The 22,425-nt window shown below is 40.7% G+C and overlaps 1 protein-coding gene across 6 annotated transcripts in view; it reads left to right on the forward strand.

Moving 5' to 3' along the window:
* CLCN5 (chloride voltage-gated channel 5) overlaps window positions 1-21,341 on the forward strand; it is a 144,205-nt gene extending 122,864 nt beyond the window's left edge. For all 6 annotated transcript variants that reach the window (XM_058535865.1, XM_058535866.1, XM_058535867.1 and 3 more), the window contains 9 exons: window positions 2,710-2,897; window positions 6,099-6,221; window positions 7,107-7,313; window positions 10,141-10,221; window positions 10,462-11,004; window positions 13,362-13,548; window positions 14,826-15,224; window positions 15,381-15,597; window positions 16,808-21,341. In XM_058535865.1, coding sequence (XP_058391848.1) covers window positions 2,710-2,897; window positions 6,099-6,221; window positions 7,107-7,313; window positions 10,141-10,221; window positions 10,462-11,004; window positions 13,362-13,548; window positions 14,826-15,224; window positions 15,381-15,597; window positions 16,808-16,898 — 2,036 coding nt within the window. In that variant the 3' untranslated portion in view covers window positions 16,899-21,341. The remainder of the gene's footprint in view (window positions 1-2,709; window positions 2,898-6,098; window positions 6,222-7,106; window positions 7,314-10,140; window positions 10,222-10,461; window positions 11,005-13,361; window positions 13,549-14,825; window positions 15,225-15,380; window positions 15,598-16,807) is intronic.
* Window positions 21,342-22,425: the final 1,084 nt, after the last annotated feature.

Raw genomic sequence — 22,425 nt, forward strand, 5'->3', positions numbered from 1 at the left:
GGACTTCCTGAGAGATTTTTATAGCTATTTCTTAAACATCTACTCTCTCAATTGGTGGTAAAGAAAAGCACGTAAGATATGGCTCATACTCTCAAATTGCTTACAATCTCATTCTTTCATGGTGGCTGAGGAGTGGGATGGTACCACCTTTTCCAGTCGTCTTCATCAACCTCCCAAGCCACTCCAATCTAACTATGAATAGTACACTTGCTATGTAAGTACAGCTTTAAATCAAATTCCCAAGCGGGCTTCCCCTCCTGTGGGAGAAGCAGAAAGCCAAGAATACCAGACAGAGATGCTAGGAGTTGTACCTTATGGCACTAAAAGATGGGTCTAGGAAGATCTGGAATATTGAGCTAAAATAGAAGTCAGGTGGGAAACCTGGAGTTGGATGGGATGAAATGACAGTTAACAGCAACAGGCTGTTTGTGGCTACCTGGATTTGAATCCCACCTCCTTGCTAATTTTGTGACTTTTGGCAAGTTTCTTAACCCTTGGGAGCTATAGTTTACCAATCTGTAAAATAGGGATAATAAGAGTACCTATATTACATGTTTGTTGTGAGCATTAAATGAGATTATAGCACACAGCACTCAGCACAGTGCCCAGTTGTTAACGATGCTGCTGCTGCTAATACATAGTGGTAATTCATGAGCCATGGAGTATAAGATGATTGCTGCAAATGAGCAATGGCTCATCCATAGCTGGGTTTTCAAAGATTATCTAGGGCAGGGGTCAGCAAACTTTTTCTGTAAGGGGCCAGATAGTAAATATTTTAGGATTTGTTGGCCACATGGTCTCTGTAGCAGGGAAGCAGCCATAGACAATAGGTAAACAAATGAGTGGGGCTGTGACCAGGAGAAACTTTTATTTACAAACATAGAGGCTGAATTGACCCTTAGGCCATAGTTTTGCCAACCTGTGGTCCAGAGTATTAACACTGCTGCTTCTGGCTCACACAGTATAGAGCTGGCTAATAAGACTGGACGGTCTGTGATGCCAAGTATTGTAGAGAAGCCAAAGAGAAGGAAGAGGGCTGAGAAAGGGTTATATAGTTTAGCAGTTAGGGGGACACCAATGACCTTGAAAAACCATCTCAGGTAAATATTAGGAGCCAGATTTCAAAGGGAAGCAACCAGTGAGTGTAGAAGTTTTGGAGATATTTGGTAGTCATTGGAAGGAAAGAAGGGACAGAAGCTTGAAATGGTAACAAGGACAAGGGAAAGCATTTAATTCTTTAGGGTATGGGAAACCCGATAAAATTTGTAACCAGGGAAGAAAGAGCCAATTGGAAAAAGAAGGAGGAGAAATAGAAGTAGAGGGAAGATAGAATCGAGGGTACCAGTGTTGAGTAGAATATGACGTGCATACGTGGAACCACCAGAGAACAAGCCAAACTATAACATCATGTTAATTTTCTGAATCCAGACGATTAGTGCAATAAGATTTAGAAGGAAGAGAAGACGGAGGCTGGAGTGGCCAAGAGTAGGTGTCAAACAATGTATTAGATTTGACTAGGTTATTCAAGTATGTAAATGACCTGTGTTAACACTTTTAGCACCTACCAAAACATACATGTGACATGGCCTCCAGCCTGTTGGAATGTAGGTGTAATATTCTCAACTTTTTAATGTATTTCTTGTCACTAGGTGGTCAGTGAATATTTTTCTTTCCCTCATACACAGAGGGTATTTTGTATTTTAAGCATTGGAGAGCAACAATAGAGGCAGTGTGTCTGAATGCAGGAACAGTCTGGGAATTCAGGGGCTGTGAATTTTATAATGTCTTTGCTATTTCCCTAAAGCACGATTCTATACCATTTAATTTCTTTATGCCAGAGTTTCTTCATCTGGGCTACAGAAATGATGAGAAGACCAGAATCAAAAGTATTATAACTATCTTAACCCTATGAGTCTGTTAGCCATAGTGCATATGTCCCCAGTTCACTATTCATTTTCTCACAGTTTTCTTTGATGATTGTTCTGTGTATAATATTCTTCGCTCCTTCTCACTAAGAAAACTTCAGAGTGTTCACGTCCTAGGCTCAGGAGACTTCAGCGTGTCTGCAGCTTCCTCTAACCTTCCATGTACATCACAGTTGGTGCTTTTATAAATTCAGTTCCTTTAGCCTAGAATGCCTTCATGTCAGCAGCTCAAATTCTCTCGTCCATGGAGCAAAGTCACTAAGACTGAGCCCTTCTCCCCATAGTCTTCACCAGCTCCCTTCCACAAGCCATCTCAAATAAATATGATATAATATTCTTCAATGCGGGCAATTCACATTTTCTCAATCTTATGTATATAGTGAGAATAAAATAATCTTTAATAAACTTGACCGTCTTGATGGATCAGTATCCATCAACTCTAAGTCAAGGCAGAGTCTTTGCCATGTAAATCAGCTAAAAGTCAAATCCACTTACCCCTTGCTCCCACCCAACCACTTTGCTCTCCCCTAAGATTCCCCTATATAGAAATTCCACAGACACAGTGTTTAATGTGGACAATGTTTTTATTTTCCCCTTCCTGAACAGGCATTTAATGTTAAAATAGGTGAAATCTATTAAAAGTAATAGGTAAAAATCAAGCAGACAGATAATCAGAAAGAGGTTGCAGATGGAATGGGAAAGTATATGCTTGTCCTTTATTTTAATTCTTCTTCCCTCATTTTCCCTGACAACTTTGGCCTTTCCTTTCCTCCCCTCAAATCAGGTTCCCTAGCTGGCTTGATAGACATCTCTGCTCATTGGATGACAGACTTGAAAGAAGGTATATGCACAGGGGGATTATGGTTTAACCATGAGCACTGTTGCTGGAACTCCGAGCATGTCACCTTTGAAGACAGAGACAAATGCCCAGAGTGGAATAGCTGGTCCCAGCTTATCATCAGCACGGACGAGGTAACGTGTTGTGAAGATTTCTGAACCACTGACTTTTATTCTTACATTTACTTTGTTTCTTATACTGTACTTGTGGCAATTGTGGAATCTTCCCCTGTTTTCCTTTTTGTGAAAAGGGGAACCAGTGTCAGCTGCCTTTCTCTGTGGTTTAAACGCAGCCCTATTTCCATCTCTTTTGACGTGTGGAGTTGTTTCATGCTTACACAATGACTTAAAATTTTTGTTTGTTTTAAACGAGCCTGGTATTTCTTCTTAATTGTTAGTACATAGTGTAACTAAATCTATCTTTCCCTAATAATTTCAGTAGAAATGTCGGCGCCAGCCAACAGGTGAGCTATAATTTCTAACAGGGGATGGAGTGGGTTAAAAATGTGTTTATCATGTAGACTCCAAAAGTAGTTTTTCCCTGAGCATTACATTACAACGTTAAAAAAATTATGATACATTCTATATCAAAATAACAAAAACCCAGGAATAAAATTGCCTCTAGTCCCATTTTGAGGTTAAATCAATGTTTTCATTTGTCCTTGTCTTCTAGCCTATGGTTTTCGATGCAGAAGTAACATTGTTTTTCAGCTCCTTACCTTTCCATTACCACTTGGTTGTATGTTAGATCTCTCCTACTAAAAACACACAAGAGAAAACAAAATAATCCTTAATTCCCAATTCCACTCTGACTTCCACCAACTAAAACAGGTACCATCTTGGCTCACTGCTCATCCACTGTGGTAGTGAAGTGAGGGGGACAAGACTAGGATATATGTTTGTGCTTTTAAAATTTATTTTTATACCTACTTTGGTCCACAAACAATTTGAAATGGTGCGCACGCGCACACACACAGAATCAGTCAAGGGAAAAGAAGGATAGGAAAATAATAAAGTCAGGAATAAGAGTGTTTAAGTACATATATGACTGTGCATAGTGACTTGGGGAAAGAGTTCAATAAAAGGAGTAGATCCCTACCATATGTAGGGGAGGGTTGAAGTCTATGCTTCTCAAACTGGGGTAAGAGCAGTATGCCAGAGGGTAGGTGAAACCACAGGATAAACACTATGTGCCTTCCCAGAATATCAGTTTTTCCTGAATATTTGGAAGAATTTTTTTTTTCAAAAATTACATTTAATTAAAAAGGAATGCAAAATTCCCATGTTTGTTAAGATAAAACATAATCTCTATTTCAGCTCTGCTCCTGGGTACCCCACCCCCTACCCTCTCTCCTAGATTAGGAGTACTTGGGTAGAAAAGTTTGAGAAGCCCTGGAATTTAGGGTGAGTCTGTGTGTGTATGTGTGTGTATGTATGTCATTCCCTTGCTTTTTTTTTTTTTTTTTGACTTTTATTTTTGAAGTAATTATAGATTCACAGGAAGTTGCAAAACAATGTACAGGGAGGTTCTCCCCCCACCCATATACCCTTCACCTAGCCTCCCCCAATGGTAACATCTTATATAACTATAGTACAGTACCAAAACAAGGAAATTGACATCGGTACAATCCACAGACCTTATTTCACCAGTTTTACAGGCATAGATGTGTGTGTGTATATTTCTCTGCAGTTTTATCACATGTAGATTTATGTAACCACCACCACAATCAAGATATAAAACTATTGTTCCATCACCACAACGCTCCCCTGTGCTACCCCTTTATAGCTGTGTGTGTGTGTGTTTAAGTGTTCCAACCATAACTTTCAAACTGGAGCTTGAGATTTGCTCAAGTGACACATTTCTCTGGCTCTCCTTTTTATGAATGAAATCCTTGCTTGGGGAAAGAGTCTTCTAGGTTTTAAGAAGAGTTCTCCTGCCAAGGACTTGGCCTCCTGGTCTCTGCCTCTAGCTGATTTCAGCTGCTTTTTCTTTTACTCCCTTCCCCTCTTTGTCTCCTACCTCTGGAGGCTTCGACCTCCTTAGCTACATTCGAAAGGCCGAGAGAGAGGAATTATTTTTTCCTCTGAGGGACTAAGATAATGGAAAACCTGTGTCAAAATTATAACTCAGAAAAAAACCTGAGCGTTTTGGTTCTCCTTGTCTAAGTCAGTGAATTATTTTACTAATGTTTATGTTTTAAAAAGTCAAAAGTGGGGTCGACCTGGTGGCATAGCGATTAGGTTCGCACGCTCCGCTTTGGCGGGCCAGGGATCACAGGTTCGGATCCTGGGCGCAGACTGATGCACTACTTGTCAAGACACGCTGTGGCGGCATCCCATGTAAAGTGGAGGAAGATGGGCATGGATGTTAGCCCAGGGCCAGTTTTCTTCAGCAAAAAGAGGAGGATTGGCAATGAATGTTAGCTCAGGGCTGATCTTCCTCGCACACACACAAAAAAGTCAAAAGCCTATTGAATTTTGTGTTTCATGTAATTTGAGTGAGTTGCAACTTCTAATATTTTGATCAGCAAGCATAATCAACTAATGTTCAAAATAGCTTTTTTGTAAGGCATAAGTATTTGCAAGCCCTTTAATGTTGGTGAATCCTTATTGGTGGTCAAAATTAGATTTCTCTTCTAGCAGACTTCATTATCAGAGGGGGATAGTCTCAGAAGTATATTCTCTCCATTTTAAAAATAGCTCTTGCTGTTTTATCGTTGGGGATATCTGGCATCTCGCTGGCTTAGTTTTATGGTCAGAGCCTGAAACTTTCTGCTGCATGTACTTGTTGCTGAGTCTGTGGTAGCAAAATTCTCTCCAAGATGTGGTTATTCTCTACAGAACTTAATTGTGTATTTTAAGAAAAACACTCAGGAATTTTAGACTCTATAATCTCCTGGGAGAATTTGACACCAAAGTAGGTAGCTAGCCCGTCTTCACTTCAAATGTGTAGCCAATGTTCAGCCGTTCCAATAAAAGAGCGGTTAAGACTTAATAAAATTGACATAGAATCGTGTATATTTGCTTACAAAACCTATCAAAGCACTCATATAGACAGTGAATTTGCTTCAGGGTTTTGTTTGCCCTTTCTTCTTGTCCATCCTTAGAAGCCGTTGTTGATTTACTTTGCGTGTAGCAAGGCCTCCTATGCAAGTGGGCCAACACTGTCCCAGTAGTTGCTTTGCTGACTGTCCGGGAAGGTACATCTTCAGCAATTTAATAATGGTGTTTTTCTTTCTGACCTCCTCTCCTGAAAACCCATTACTCAGAAGAGCTGCATGCCCCACTGAGGCTGTCTGGGCTAAAACAAGCTTCTTTCTTTTTTCCCTTTTCTAGGGAGCTTTTGCCTACATAGTCAATTATTTCATGTACGTCCTCTGGGCTCTCCTGTTTGCCTTCCTGGCCGTATCTCTTGTCAAGGTGTTTGCACCTTATGCCTGTGGCTCTGGAATCCCTGAGGTGAGTCTCTAAAATGGCTTATAAATGGTAACAATAATGACTCCTTTCTGGTTAAAGTCTTTTGATATATATTCCAGCATATCCCACAACATGGATATCAAATAGGATCAGATCCTGAGGCAATCTAGAGCCTCTCTAGGTCTCCCCTTGAGTCTCCTCCCCTCCTGGGCCACGTGGACATTAAAGGGAGTTGATTCCTAGCCTCCTGTGAGTTCCTGGTGAACCAGACCCCTGAAGACCTCCCCCACTCCCTACCCAAGAAGTTCCCAGGGCAGAGCCTAAGATTCTGGCCTGAAAAAGTAGTGGTATTGTCAACTTTGTTGAGCAGAAGCTATAAAACTATTTTACTACATTTCCAACAATATGATTTGGGCTAGAAGGAGGGTGACTACAACCCTGTCCCTAACTACTTTTGGTTTAGATTGCTTGACAGTGACTGAAACCACTGAGATTTTAGGTTACCCGGATGACCTTGCCCCTCTCTGTTTCCTGGAGCAAGTCATAGTTACAAAGTTCTTTGGCAGAGTATCAAGGCTATACTAGCTTGTAAGGATGTAAGTAAGGAAAACACCCTCCCTGTCTGCCTCCCCTTCTCCATGTTCACACAGTCTCCTACTTACAATACTCCCTTGCCCAGCTATCACATGGCCAAAAATAAAAGGGAACATGAAAGCTTAAAGAGTTCTCGCTTTCTTGGGCTTTTCTTAAAAAGTTCTCGCTTTCTTGGGCTCCTGGGCTCCCTCCCAAACTGGGATCACTGTAGGTCAAGCATTTACGTGTCACTTGTTCAAAAGGTGCAGTTTCCATAATGAGGTCCAGATTATTGCTTTTTAGCCTTATTTACTTGCTTGGTCTATATTCAATCTCTCTGTGTTTGACCTGCAGATTAAAACTATCTTGAGTGGTTTCATTATTAGGGGCTATTTGGGTAAGTGGACCCTGATTATCAAAACCATCACATTGGTGCTGGCAGTGTCATCTGGCTTGAGCCTGGGCAAAGAGGGTCCCCTAGTGCACGTGGCTTGCTGCTGCGGGAACATCCTGTGCCACTGCTTCAACAAGTACAGGAAGAATGAAGCCAAGCGCAGAGAGGTAATAACAAATGGCCTTAACAGTCTCCTTTTTGGTGAGAGCATGAATGGTCCAATCTTAGGGATGAGAATTTGGGGGTTCTACCAATGTTAATGCAGATACCCCTTGACCCAGCAGTTCTGCTTCTAGGAATTTATCCTCCAGACTTCCTAGCATGGGTGTGTGCAAAGGTGGATGGGGATAGTCGGTGCAGCATTTGTCAACATAGTGAAAAACTGAAGCAATCAAAATGTCCGTCAATGGGGGCTGATTGAATAAACAATAGTCTGTTCATACTATAGAATATTATGCAACCATTACAAAGAATGAGATAGCCCGCTGACATGAAATGATGGCTATAAACATCTTTAAGTTTCAAAAGCCAATTTTGGAATAATGTGTATAGTATAATTCAATTAATGTTTTTTAAAAGTGTGTATATATGCACCTAGAAAGAAACGTCTGGAAAGTAGTTTTACCCCAAACTGTTAAAAATGTCTACCTCTGGTGAGTGGGAAGGTGAGGTGGTAGTAAAGGAGACGTAAGGACTTTAACTTTTTATTATCTATAATCCTATACTAGTGTGTGCTGTTTCTATTACAAAATAAGTTACAAAAATAATAGAAGATTGTTTTAAGAAGTTGTTTATTCCTGTGAGAGAATATAAATTCAGCCTGTGTTTCAGATGCCAGCTTTTTAATCTTTTATTTCTATCTAACACTACACTGAATTAGTTTCTCTCTGTATTGGATCTCTCTCTGCCTTCTACTTCAACCCCGCTAAGTTAGTCCCATCACAGCATCTCTGTAGTTGTTCTCATGTTTTTGCAGTTGTTAATGTATATTATTTTGAAGAGGAAGAACATTTTTTAAAAATTGTTCCAAGTCATTGGTTACTTTTGTCCTGCTATAATTAAGGATTTAAGAAAACAATGGCTCGTGTTCTGTTTTCCCTGAATTACGAAGAAATCTCATATAGAATGGGTCAAGACCAGGGTCATTTCATTAGAAAGGACTTTTCACAAAATTGGAACCTAGTGATTTATTCTGAAAACAAAACAAAACCAAATTAACTGTAAGACCCAGACGGAAAATCAAAGATGTTGAAGTTTCCAATATGGAATACATTTTGATAGTTCAAGGGGGAAAGTTCCTGGCAGGAGAGGAAGGCTAGCAGGAGAGAAAGAGGGAACTCTGAGTAGGTTGTTTAGCTACCTGTCAAATGGTGGCGGGACATAAAGGCAGTATTAAATTGGTGAGGTTGTCAGACAGGAATAATGTACAACAGAAGCTAAAGAGTTGAAAAAAACATTTTAACTGGCAAGAATAAAGTGTTGATTGTTGCTGGTTTTGCATGAGTAGAGGTGACTTCGAAACTATAGATTGCAGGTTGCTTTCATTCCATAAAATTGGCATTTTTGTTCAGCTGGTTTCTTATAAAATGAGAGAGGAGTTTGATTTGGCTGTTTCTCTGTGCAGATGTCATATGTTTCTCTAACTAGACTCATGAATATTTGAATCTTTAGTTTACTTCCTATTGCTTATATAGACTTTCCAGTTCTTTTCTCTGTTGTTCTCGCCATCAGCAGCAAGCCTTTTGTGTCCCGGGGCCTTGTCAAAGTGGGCAGATGGTTGAGAGTAAAATAGAGATTTGAGAAGGAAGGGCATAGACAGACTTCACTCTACAGAATAAAATTACAGCAAACTAGCCACCTCGATTCTTTCTTCTCCCTCATAATTCATGCTGAACAGAGTCACTGAAATCCCCTTTCTCAAGTTCCAGGTTGACTGTCCTTGTCCTTCTCAGATGAAAGCCATTATAGCCATGCATTTCCAAGCCGTCCCCAGCTAGCACCAGCTTTCCGTTAGTTTCCTGGGCCATTCTGCACTCCCAGAAAAACCTGCCGATTTATTTTGCCAAGAGCCATTTTATTCTTCAAAAACTCTTAATTTTGTTCAGCTTTCTCTTTAAAATATTTCCTTACTACCCCAAATCATATATCATTCCACAGCAACCAGAATCCAATGAAAGGATTTGGTCCTTCTGTCAATTCTGGTGTGTTTGTCCTGCACATTTTACATGCACATGCGTATGCCTACACACAAAGGTGGCACTCTCTAAATATCACTTGCTCTCTTTCCCTGTCTCTTTATCCCTTTTTATTTCCCTCTGACAGCTTCTTCCTCTTCCTCTTCCCCTCCCTCCTGGCCCTTTTCCTTGCCACATCTAAACATACTTAGGTCTTCTCTTCCCTTCAGAATCTATCCCTAAGCTTGCTTCTAGTTGCCTCTATTTCTGTTTCCTTAGGTCACTAGGCATGGAGTAGGGCACATAAGCCTAATTTAGGAAACCCTAAATACCTATTCTATGAATATATGCACTTTCTGAATAGCTGTGAGCCAACTGTTACTTCATTTTTGTATCATTAGAGCCTTCTTTAAAATCTCATTTAGAAAGCATTCCTTTATAGAGAAAATGCTATGTAAATACATCACTGTAAGTACTTCATTTAGGTGGTGAATAGGTCTACAAACTCAAATGCAGTTACTGAATTGGGAGTATTGGGGATGGGGAGCATAATTTGGAATAAAGTAAATGCCTGAATTAATTACAAAGGAAAAGCCCTCTATGTGTTCAAGCGTGTGAACCATGTGTTCAGAATTCATCGTACAATGTTTGCTCTCAAAGTAAATATAGATTGAGCTTCATTTTTTATAAACTGGATATGGAGCATATAAAGTTTTTTTTTTTTTTAATGTTTAGTAACCACTAACATTCCTTTTAAAAATGTGATTGAAGATAGGAAAGTGGCATTATTCTATCACTAATTTTGAGTTTTGGATCGTAGGTCTTGTCGGCTGCAGCAGCAGCTGGTGTATCTGTAGCCTTTGGGGCACCTATTGGCGGAGTATTATTCAGCCTGGAAGAGGTAACTATTTTTAACTGTCTGTAGAGCATGTGCATGCGCGTGCTTGTGTGTCAGGAATTGTACCCAGTGTCTATGTACATTGCAGTCCCAAAGTGCTCTTCCCACTGCAGTGCTTTACCAGGTCACCAGAGATCTCTGGGCAGTTTTCATCCTCACCTCTAATTCCTGCAGCACCAATTTTTAACTCGAAATAGTTTGTGCATATTGATTGAGTTTGTTTTCTCACCTTCTCTCTTATAGGTCAGCTACTATTTTCCCCTCAAAACGTTGTGGCGTTCGTTCTTTGCTGCCTTGGTGGCAGCATTTACTCTACGCTCTATCAATCCGTTTGGGAACAGCCGCCTGGTTCTATTTTACGTGGAGTTTCACACCCCATGGCATCTCTTTGAGCTTGTGCCATTTATTCTGCTGGGCATATTTGGTGGTCTGTGGGGAGCTCTGTTTATCCGCACAAACATTGCCTGGTGTCGGAAGCGTAAGACCACCCAGTTGGGAAAGTATCCTGTCATAGAGGTACTGGTTGTGACAGCCATCACTGCCATCCTGGCTTTCCCCAATGAATACACCCGTATGAGCACAAGTGAGCTCATTTCTGAGCTGTTTAATGACTGTGGCCTTCTGGACTCCTCCAAGCTCTGTGATTATGAGAACCGTTTCAACACAAGCAAGGGGGGTGAACTGCCCGACAGACCGGCTGGTGTGGGAGTCTACAGTGCCATGTGGCAGCTGGCCTTGACGCTTATACTGAAAATTGTCATTACTATATTCACCTTTGGCATGAAGGTGAGGAGATTCTTTTGATACCTGGTGGATGTGGATGTGGCTGTGGGTTTGGAGGGCAAAGCCAAGATATCATACAATCCTCATAGCTCATGTGACACTTCCAATTTCACCCAATGTCATCCCCCACCCCCAAAAGCCCTTTTTACCCCTACGTGTCCTCATAACTTCTTAGACAGTTGTACCTCTGTCTAAAATTGTCCAAGCCTAGTGTTAGGCCAAATGCAAACCTCAGTGATGAGATTTTAAGTAGAAATGTTTTCTCCTTTTCTATGGAAAACATATTTTGCCCCTCAAAAAGGATGGTGAGGTATTTATTCCAGTGCATTTTATATTAAAACATTATCCGACCAAGAGTGTTGGTCCTTATAGGGTGGATTTAGAGTTTACCAATAAAGCAAAATATTAGGTTGAACCAAATGAAGTGGCCAATAGTCAACTATTTTGACCGCTAAGATAGCAATTTCATATATTTCAACCCAGTATATAGCTAAGTGTATTTTTTACAGTTGGTATCAGTGTCCAATGATCAAGAACTTCACAGGTGATCCTAAATATTTAAACTATCAAAAGCAGACATCAAGCCAGCACGTTTTATTTTCAGTACCCATTATCATTTCCACGATTCAGAAGAAACCAGAAAGGAAATGATGTTAAGGTTGTTCTTCCTCCCTAGGTTTTTCTTTGTTTGTTTCTTTTCTCGAGCACCCCACTACCAAGTTGTTTCCCTCTATTCTCTAAGGAAATGGAGATTCAAACCAGAGAATAAGAGACAGCAACTCAGTTTGGGCAGTACTGTAATCTCTGAGATGGTATCCGTCCTCCTCAACACCCTGGAAAGTTTTATAGTGCTTCTTAAGTTAATTTTCACCTGGTGGCTTCATTCTTACATTTAAAGTAAATTTGCAGACCATCAGACCTACACAGATTCAAGTGTATTCCAAAATCAAACACAAGCTATTTTAAAATAATCTGCTGTTTTGATTATCCTTGTTGTCATTTCCCTCTCAGCACAGAAAATTGAGAATTCACTATAGTATCCTAGGCGTCAAAAAAAAAGAGTGGGGAGACAGATGAGGGTTCCTTTTTGGGATAGTCATGCAACCATGGTCACTACTCCATTTAAAAAATTAATTATTATTTTTTTTTTTTAGAAAGCAAGCAAGCTTTTTTTTGTGTGTGTGTGTGAGGAAGATCAGCCCTGAGCTAACATCCATGCCAATCCTCCTCTTTTTGCTGAGGAAGACCAGCTCTGAGCTAACATCTATTGCCAAGCCTCCTCCTTTTTTCCCCCAAAGCCCCAGCAGACAGTTGTATGTCATAGTTGCACATCCCTCTAGTTGCTGCATGTGGGACGCGGCCTCAGCATGGCCAGAGAAGCGGTGCGTTGGTGCGCGCCTGGGATCCGAACCCGGGCTGCCAGTAGCAGAGCATGCGCACTCAACCGCTAAGCCACGGGGCCGGCCCTAAAAAATTAATTATTTAATCTCTCTTTATGCTATTACAAAATAAACTGAAACCTCACGTGCCATCCTTTTTGTGTGAGCAATGGGTTAGGCGTCAATACATGAGAGTGGTTATGAGCATTGCATTTAACCCCCAGCACCAGTATTTACTAAATCTTGGCCTTGGGTGAGTTACTTAACTTCTCTGAACCTTAAGTTCTTTGTGATTTGGGAATGGTAACAGCTACCTCCTGGGGTGGTTGTAAAGAACCAATGAAATCTTGTCTGTAGAGCATCCAGCATAGAACATAGTAGATAGTCAGTAAAGGGTAACTGTCATTGATAAGAATTCACAGTTGGTGTATGATCTCACTCATATGTGGAATATAAACCAACACATGGACAGAGAAAACTGGACTGTGGTTACCAGGGGAAGGGGGGTGGGGGGTGGGCACAAGGGATGAAGGGAGTCATATATATGGTGATGGACATACAAAAATGTACAACCCAAAATTTCACAATGTTAGAAACCATTAAAACATCAATAAAAAAAAAAAAAAAGAATTCACAGTTGGGGAAAATGTCTGCCTGTATGAGAAACTCCATCTATTTTCCTTTTTCTTTGGGAAAGGCATAATTTCTGCCTCCAGTTCTGTGTGGTCTGGAGAGTTCAGGCTCTTGCCTGATGGACCCCGAATCAGGGTAAGATCCTTTGCAGTCGTACTTGCCTGCACGTCCCAGAGAACCTCTAGTGCCTGTAGCGTTACACAAATCTTTACAGCCACTTGCTAGCATAGTGCACAGTTAAATTGTCATTGGCCTGTTTGCTTCGCAGAGAGTCAATCCTCTAGCCCTTACCATATTCCAGGCAGTCACATCATTTCTCACTAACCATCTATTGCTTTCTCTTTGCAGATCCCTTCTGGCCTCTTTATTCCTAGCATGGCTGTTGGTGCTATAGCAGGTCGACTTTTAGGAGTAGGAATGGAACAACTGGCTTATTACCACCATGACTGGGCCATCTTCAATAGCTGGTGTAGTCAAGGAGCTGATTGCATCACCCCCGGCCTTTATGCGATGGTTGGGGCTGCAGCCTGCTTAGGTGAGTAGTTGATTTGCATTGATTTCAAAGAAGTTGCTACCTAAGTAACATAATAAAGAAGAGTGATATTAAACACAACTGACTGCAGATTATTTTTAATGCCCATCCATTTCCTATTGGCTTTGCCATTTTTCGAGAGTTTTAAGAAAGCATTCTTTACTATATATCTACATTCCTCCCTCTTGAGAGTAATTCTTCTTTCAAGTTTCATCATATTGAGGAAATAATCAGAAATTTGGACAAAGATATCTGTGTAAGAATGTTCATCATGGTATTATTTATAATAGCAAAAGTTAGAATCAACTTAAATGTGCACAGGAAGGGACTGGTCAAATAAATTATGGTACATCCGTTTAATGTTATACTGTGCAGCCATTGAATGCAATCTTAAAATGTTTAACATCTTTAAATACAATGTTAAATAAATTTGTAATAATATACAAAATGTTCCTGACATAAAGTGGGAGGAAAAAGCATGGTGGGGAATTAAACATATAATATGAGCTCACCTATGTAAAAACATACATTTTTGCATAGTAAAAAACTTGAAAAAGTCATTCATAACTTTTACTTTGCATATTTATAGGCAATGAGATAATGGATAATGACTTTCTTTTACATACTTTTTAAAAAAATATTTTCTGAATTTTCCACAATGGGCCTGCATGTCCCAGAGAACCTCTTGTCCTTGTAGTGTTAGAAAAATGGTGAATATCTTCTGCAATTAATTTTATAAGTGGCGGGAAAAGCAACAGATAAATGGAAAAAAAAAAAAGAATCAACAAGGCATCTTGTGCTTTTTTTTTTTTTTTTTTTTTTTTGTGAGGAGATCAGCCCTGAGCTAACATCCGCCAATCCTCCTCTTTTTTTGCTGAGGAAGACGGCCCTGGGCTAACATCGGTGCCTATCTTCCTCCACTTTATATGGGACGCCGCCACAGCATGGCTTACCAAGCAGTACTTCGGTGCGCGCCCAGGATCCGAACCAGCGGACCCCGGGCCGCCGCAGCGGAGCGCGCGCACTTAACCGCTTGCGCCACCGGGCCGGCCCCCGGCATCTTGTGCTTTTATAGATGTTGTTTTGAGAAATCTGACTCATGTCCATTATAAACTTACTTCAACGCAGTTGCTGGGGTCTGTGCAGTTACAGGTGAGAACTCCTTTTAGCAATCTCTCTGGTAAGTAAGCTTTTCCTGGATAGGGCCTGTGATAGGCCCATAATTGTAATGAATCCTGTACTTTTCCTGCCTTCTGTAGCCTGTGTCTGTTTCTTTGCAGGCGGGGTGACTCGGATGACTGTTTCTCTTGTCGTCATAATGTTTGAACTAACTGGTGGCTTGGAATACATTGTGCCTCTGATGGCTGCAGCTATGACAAGCAAGTGGGTGGCAGATGCTCTTGGGCGGGAAGGCATCTATGATGCCCACATCCGTCTCAATGGATACCCCTTTCTTGAAGCCAAAGAAGAGTTTGCTCATAAGACCCTGGCGATGGATGTGATGAAACCCCGGAGAAATGATCCTTTGTTGACTGTCCTTACTCAGGACAGTATGACCGTGGAAGATGTAGAGAGCATAATCAGTGAAACCACTTATAGTGGCTTCCCAGTGGTGGTGTCCCGGGAGTCCCAAAGACTTGTGGGTTTCGTCCTCCGAAGAGATCTCATTATTTCAATTGGTAAGGATTTCAGAAATGGAATAATAGAATCCACTATGGAAATAAATAAATATATGTGAAATGAGGGAAGACAGAGGGAAAAGGGGACTAGTTAGGGGCCAGAAGGATAGAACTAGCACTTCTATTTTCAACTTTATTTTTCTACTTTTCAAATAGAAAATGCTCGAAAAAAACAGGATGGAGTTGTGAGCACTTCCATCATTTATTTCACTGAGCATTCTCCTCCGATGCCACCATACACCCCACCCACCCTAAAGCTTCGGAACATCCTGGACCTCAGCCCTTTCACTGTGACTGACCTTACACCCATGGAGATCGTAGTGGATATCTTCCGAAAGCTGGGACTGCGGCAGTGCCTGGTTACACACAATGGGTGAGAGCTCTTTGGTGAAGGCAAAAATTGGATGGTGGGAGAAAAGATAATGTAGAGAGATAAAGAAAGAAGGAGAACCCAATTCAAATGAACGTTAGTAGCACTTCTAGGTCTTTTTGAAGCTCTGAGATGAAAATGGATGTGTTTCTTTTATCATCATAATTAATAGAAAAGGAGTTTGGGGAAGAAAGTGTGTTTGAGAGATGTGAACTGCTGGTTGCACACTCTAAATAACTCAGTTCCTCCCCCACAAAAGAAACAGCTGTGTTCTTATGAGCAGGCAGCACTGAAATTATAATGCTATTAGGTAGTATAAGTATAGTATTTGGTTCTTAAATACCTTTGTTCTTATTATTTGAGGATGAGAAAACCAAGTTTTGGTGAGGTTTAAAGATTTACACAAGGGCTCTCAGTTAATATATATAGTAAGGATAGGCTTTAAACACAAGTTTTCTGACTCCCAAGGCCAAGGCTCTTTCTTTCTGGGATATTTCTTATCCAGTAAAGGAAGCTCTGCTATTTTTATTGGAAAAGAAGGGAGGTTGGGGAGAAGGGTGGATTTTTTTCTGAACGTGATATGTTAATCCAGCAATTATATAAGAATTTCACCCCCCTAAAATTTCTAAATGGTGTAACAGATGTCCTGCAGGATTTAAATCAGCGAGGGGACTTTCCCTGAGTCATTTAATGTTTACTGAATCCCTACTTCCTGTGAGAAGGTATTCCACTAGACTCCGGGAGATAGGAAAATGAATAAGACCCTTCTCCGCCCTCGAGGAGTATGCAGTGTTAGAGGGGAGCTAAGAATACACAAGTGGGGCTAGCACAACAGTACACAGGACAAGCTGTTGCTGGGAGGAGGACAGTTATTGCTGGCTTGTGGGATCAGGGAAGGTGTTCTAGAAGAGGGAGATTTGAGCTGGTTGCAAAAGGTAAGTAAGATTCCTATATGTAGAGAAGAATATTTCAACCAGAGGAAATAGCAGGATCTGAGAACTAGAGCTAGAAATGCTTGGAGCATGTTTAGGAACCCATGCATTGTCCTATTTGCCTGGAGACGTAACCTAGTCCTGTTATCTCATCCTTCTGTAAGTGCAGATAGTGTTCCAAGACAAAGTTGAAAAGGCCTGAGGAGGAAGAATGTCACCTTTGAGAATGTTATTTTAACTCCACATTTATTTTTGTTTTATTGTCTTGTTTTGTCTTTTAGGCGATTGCTCGGAATCATTACCAAAAAGGATGTGTTAAAGCATATAGCACAGATGGCGAACCAAGATCCTGATTCCATTCTTTTCAACTAGAATCACAGAGTTGTGCTGAATATAAACAGGAAGGATGTTGCAGACCATGGATATATTTTATTAACTGGGTACCCAAAACACATTTCCCGTGTTTGGATGGTGAAGTTATATTAGTGTGTTGTCTCTTTCCTACAAGTTAACCAGTTGCACTACATAATCTCTGGAAATTAATCTTCTCTTTAGGAGAAAATACAGTTAGGCTTCTGTGATATTGCATTAGGAAGATTTCATGAAAGAGTAAGCAAGATTGCTATGGTTTAATTCTTTTTCTTTTTTTTTTAATTTTTTTTTAATTTAAAACATAGTTGTTAGCCAATATGCAATCACTGAAAACTATGCAAGAAAAATTCCAACCGTCCTGATCTATAGCCTGCAGGAAACTCATGAAAAAGTCACTTTTTTGGACTCTAACTGTCATTGGTGGAAGATGAAGTGTAAACTAAGGGGCTTTGCTTTTCCAACCACAGAAAGGAGAGCCAGAAGGAAAATAGTAATGATATTTTCCAGACTGTGAAAATTCAGTTCAAATGTTATATTGTTCCTGTTACAATATTTAGCATTATTAGTTTGTATGTGTGTTATGTGTATGTTAATTTTAATATCTGATTATAAGACAATGCTGCTTTGGTTAATCTCCTCTAAACAAATTTAGAGAGGTTGACTTTTATAGCTTGCTTGTTCCTGGTACTCTTTTGAAGTGCACAAAGATAAGTTAATAGAACTTTCTCCTTGTCTGCAAAAAGGGTAATTTTCCAGATGGTATTTGTTAGCTAGTAGACAAGGACTTTGCCATGAATTTGTTAGTAGCAAGAAATGACATCTCCAGCTTCCTTGAAATGAATGATTAGTCAAGTTCTAAGCAAAGTCAATGACTAGGAATTTCACATTTTTGTGAGGTCCCAACTAATCCTCTTACCCAGATGCCACCTCCACGAGTGATGGTGCTTTAGGCTTCTGGAATATGTAAGACTAGTAAAGGGAACCAAGTCTAGACTGCATACCGGTAAACCAGGGAAGATCCCGAGCTGTATCGGCATTCTCGTGCATTCCTTCATAAAGACCACCAGTACTAAAATAACTGGGCACTCATGCCTCCTCCCGTGAGTACGTATAACAGGCCAGTGTTGTCCCCAAGAACACGAATTTAGGCTTGGGGTACTTTCAAATATGTTCAATGCATTGGAACAGGATAGGCAGCTGTGACTCCCTTGAGGCTCCTTGGAATTCTAGATAAAATGTAGAACCATCCTAAGACCCAGGGATGTGGACAAGGCCTGGTGACACCAAAGGTGCTTGTATCCAGTTGAAAAGGTGCCTCTCTCAATTTCCTACCACCTTTTCTGCAGTAGAACACGTCACACTAGAGGGACACCTGCTGGAATTACAGAGCCACCACCATCATTCCGACTGCTGCTTCATTTCTGAGTTTCACCTCCATGCAGTTATACCCACTCCGTTCTTTTCCCTTTCCCGACTCCTCAGTCCTGAGTCCTCTCTTTGGAATTGAGCACTCTGCTTGGTCAATCATTCCTATTACAAAAAATAACTCCCAGGGCTAGTTAAATTGTAGACCAAGGCTCAGCAATCTCATGGCATGTGGACCAGAGGTAACGCACAGCCATTTGCTTTGCTCTGCAGCCCAGTCGCTGCTGCCATACCTCCATCTCCATGCTGATGCCCACAGCAGTGAGACTTAACTGCCAGGGCAGAGAGTTCAGCCTGTCCCATTTTGCAAGTCTGTTCCCAGCACTTCCTACCATCCTTCCAGCCTGGAATCAGCAGTCACTTGGCATAGCCTGTGCCCCGCTCCACCTCCCCCCCCACCTCCCTGCCCTGAACACTTCAGTGTACCTCATTTTAAAAGTTGCTGATCCCTGATTCTAGGATTTTTTACCCCTATTCTTATCTTTCCAAAATCTGAAATTCTGTCGTTGCCCAGAACTGGGTAGCCAAGGCTTGTTTTGATTGTTATCTTTAAAATATCAAGGCAGTCAACAGTGTTTCTCCTTTTAAGTATACCACTCTAGCATTTTAATGAAAAAGGAAAAAAGCTCTCTAAGTTATATTATATCATAGTCATGACTCAGTAACTTTACATCTTTTGTCCCTTCCGTGCCACTGATTCCCTCACACGAGATGAGGCTATTTGCCTGACCACCCCTGTATATTGCGTAGAAATGAAAGTTCTTATCTATATATTTCTGGTTCACTACATATCTTTTCTTATTAGCCACCCAACTAAAGTTTTCAAAACAGGAAATGTTAGTATTTCTGGTATTTGATGACAGTGAGAGGGTTGGTCACATTTCATAGTACAGCAGCAATATGGAGGGTGTCTAAGTTTGCCTTTGTGTTTCTTCTAGGCTGTTTTTTATTTTAGACAGATGAGCCAGTGTTAAGGTGCTACTTCAGAGAATAAATTCAAGAAATCAGATAACACTGTGCCAAGGTATACTTTGTAGATGCTAAGCACCAGTTGGCCCTCCAGAGAATAATATCCCTCTGATACCTCACTCCTGATAAATCTCATTCATTAACCTCAGCTTCTCAGGAATCCTTGTAACTAGTATGCTAGAAGTAGCTGTAGTGTAAGGTATCCATTATATGTCCAATCCTGTGGTTTGGCTCAAAGATTGGCTAATTGTGGCTAGAACTCTCTGCTAGACTGCTAGCTCAGCACCTTAACGCTCCGAGTTTCTTGTCTTGAGGCAAAGGAAAATGTCCTTTGTGCCATTGCCAATTCAGCAGTTGGACATACTTAACCAATAAACAAAGCTGATATGGGGAGGTCTGTCAGTAGCCTCAAATGGCCACATACTTCAATGGCAAAAGACTAGATTATCTGTGATTTAAGAATGAACATGAGTTGAGACTAGTCTATTTTGGAATTAAAAAAAAAAAATCGCCTGACACAAGGGAAGGATTTACGAAAGAATGCCAGTAAGTGCTTCAAGAGAGTTAGGATTTTCCAAGGAAAAGTATCTGGTAGACATCTGGCCATGAAAGGAGTGAGAGTCTATAGATTTAGAAAAGTCGAACTACTATGTTTTGTATCTTCAGATTTTCAAAGTAAATAATTAAAGAAGCTGAAACAGGTAATACAAGATTAGTTATACCGTTGGAGGGAAGAAGCAGGGGACTGAAAATGCAAAATAATGGCCACTTTCAAGATCATTTCTATTTGGATGTTTGTTCACACACTCTTCTCTTTTCTGGCTCCGGCATCCTTCTGGCTGAGCCCAGCTGTGGAGTAGAAGTGGTATAATCCACAGAACAGATATCCTCTGGTGGATAATCTGACATTGACGATACTTTGGATTTGCCAGCTGGCATAGCAAATGATTAATTTGTTTTGGCACCAGGGGCTGAATCTGAATCCTTTGCAGGAAGAGCAGAGCACAGTATAAATTTCTCTGGCAAGTCTTCAATTATGTTTGAACATGAGAATGATAAAGTAATGGGGACTTAGTGTGGTCTAAGACTGCAAAGTAATTCTCAACCATGATCTTATGAACCCGTCAGGTGTGGGGGAAGCAAATATGTTTTAAAAAACTTAACATGCAATATAGTCCATCATGCAAAATAATCATTGCTGTGTGTTTTAAGTATTTCAATCACTTCTCCTGGTTGGGTCTTGATCTTGGTTTGTTTTGTTAGGTGATGAGTAGGAGGGTGTACTTGTTACCCCACAATATCTTTTGGTTTTGTTTTTTAATAAATCACAAAGAGTGCAATTTTTGGAGTTTTTAATAATAGTGAAGACAGTATTGAGAATTTGAAACAGCCGGTGTTTTATATTACCAAAGTACTTACTGATGACTGACCACATTGTATTCTGAGGAATCAGTTTACCTTCACTGGATCAGAGCCAAATGCAGGCCACCCATCAGTTCAGAGAAAGCAGGAGAGCATATTCCATGGTATTGCAGAGAGTAGTGAGCTCTTGAAAACTCTGAGAAAAATTAGGAATTTAGGAAGGAAACGAGAGGTAGAATATTGAGTCCTTAAAAAAAATAGATGTCTAAATATGTGGTCCGAACTTAAGTGTCCTAAAACCTTGATTTTTTTTTTTTAACCACCTCTGGGATGGCCTGGATTCCCTTTGGAGAGGGAATGAAAAGTTATGGCAGTGTTTTCGAAAAGCCCTAGTAAGAAAATACATGAGTTCGTGTAAGATGGTGGGAGGAAGGCCATCCCATGCCCCAAGCCGTACATCCTGGCATTTAAGAACTGCTCGATCATGTGCCTCAAGGGAAGAAAAAGTCAAGTAGTCGCCCAGAGACCAGGCTTTCCAAGCAAATGAGAGGCTCAAAGCAGTATTCAGCTGGAGGCCATCTGTCTACTTTTATGCAGAAGGCTGACCCAAGACAAGACATCTGCTCCTGAAGGAGGGCTGCATCTACTGCCATTGCCTAAATGATAAGCTTTAGGTAGATAGTCTTGAATTTTGATAGCAAAATTTTTTTTTTAACTTATATTTTTGGCCTCCTTAGTATGTACTTATTGTATATTAAAAAGAAAAAGGTATGGGTTTCTCAGATCAGAGCTCAGGGAGCTATATAAATTTGACGTGAAATCGGTGTAGTGGACCTCTGGTGACCACTTAACTTTGCTCTGCCTCAATTTTGGTTGTTTGCTCCAGGGAGAGAAGTTGTTGGAATAGTAGGTGTTAGCAACTTCAAGTCGCTCCCCAGGTGTTTGCTGGCCACAGTCTCATTTCTAAACATCTGGATCTGGGCGAAGTTTTGAAGTGATGAAGGGAACAAAATTGGTTTTTCCACTGTGTAGTCTGATTTTGCCAAATCACCCAAGAGAGAAAGAAAGTATATGATGTGCGGAGTTTGCATTTCTTGGAAGAGACCTATCGGATCACCCAGCTCAATCCCACAGTCATAAATTCCTACCTCTAAGTTCTGCTAAAGGGTCTTCAGCCTCTGTGCACACACTCATTGAATGAATGCCTTGCCTAAAGTTTGCCGTTTAAGGAGAAATGGCATGTGACGGTATAAAAATATGAGGGTTTAAAAAGATGATCTCTGCCTCTACTTCTCTCCCTCCCTCCTTCCCTCTTTTTTTCCCTTTCTGTCTCTCTCCTTCTCTTCCCCTTCTCCATGCCCTAAATTCAAATTTTTCTCAGTTGTTAACAAGCATATTGTTTTGAACGTGGACCTTGGGTGAGGGAGAGGATCGTTCTGAGAACAGAGAATGGAAGATATTCTGAGTTGATAGCGCCAGCAGGGCTTTGCTCCATTGTAGAGGCTAAAGCCAACGGTATTTGTTGAGAGTGTTGAGGGCTTTAGCATCTCCTTGCGGACATATGAAGTATTCATTGCTAAACCTTATTATTATCTACTAGTCCAAATCTGTTGAAAGTCAAAGGCAGTCTAGGATTTGGTGAGTGAAATGCCATCTGGCAAAATGGGGACAAGGGAGTGGCCTGAGATGGTTTTATCAGGGTGGGAACGTTCAGCCTCATTTTCATTTGAGTGTACCTCAAAATATATGGTCCTTCAAGAGTGCTCCTTTT

Source organism: Diceros bicornis, chromosome X (genome assembly GCF_020826845.1).
Source record: "Diceros bicornis minor isolate mBicDic1 chromosome X, mDicBic1.mat.cur, whole genome shotgun sequence".
NCBI lineage: Eukaryota > Metazoa > Chordata > Mammalia > Perissodactyla > Rhinocerotidae > Diceros > Diceros bicornis.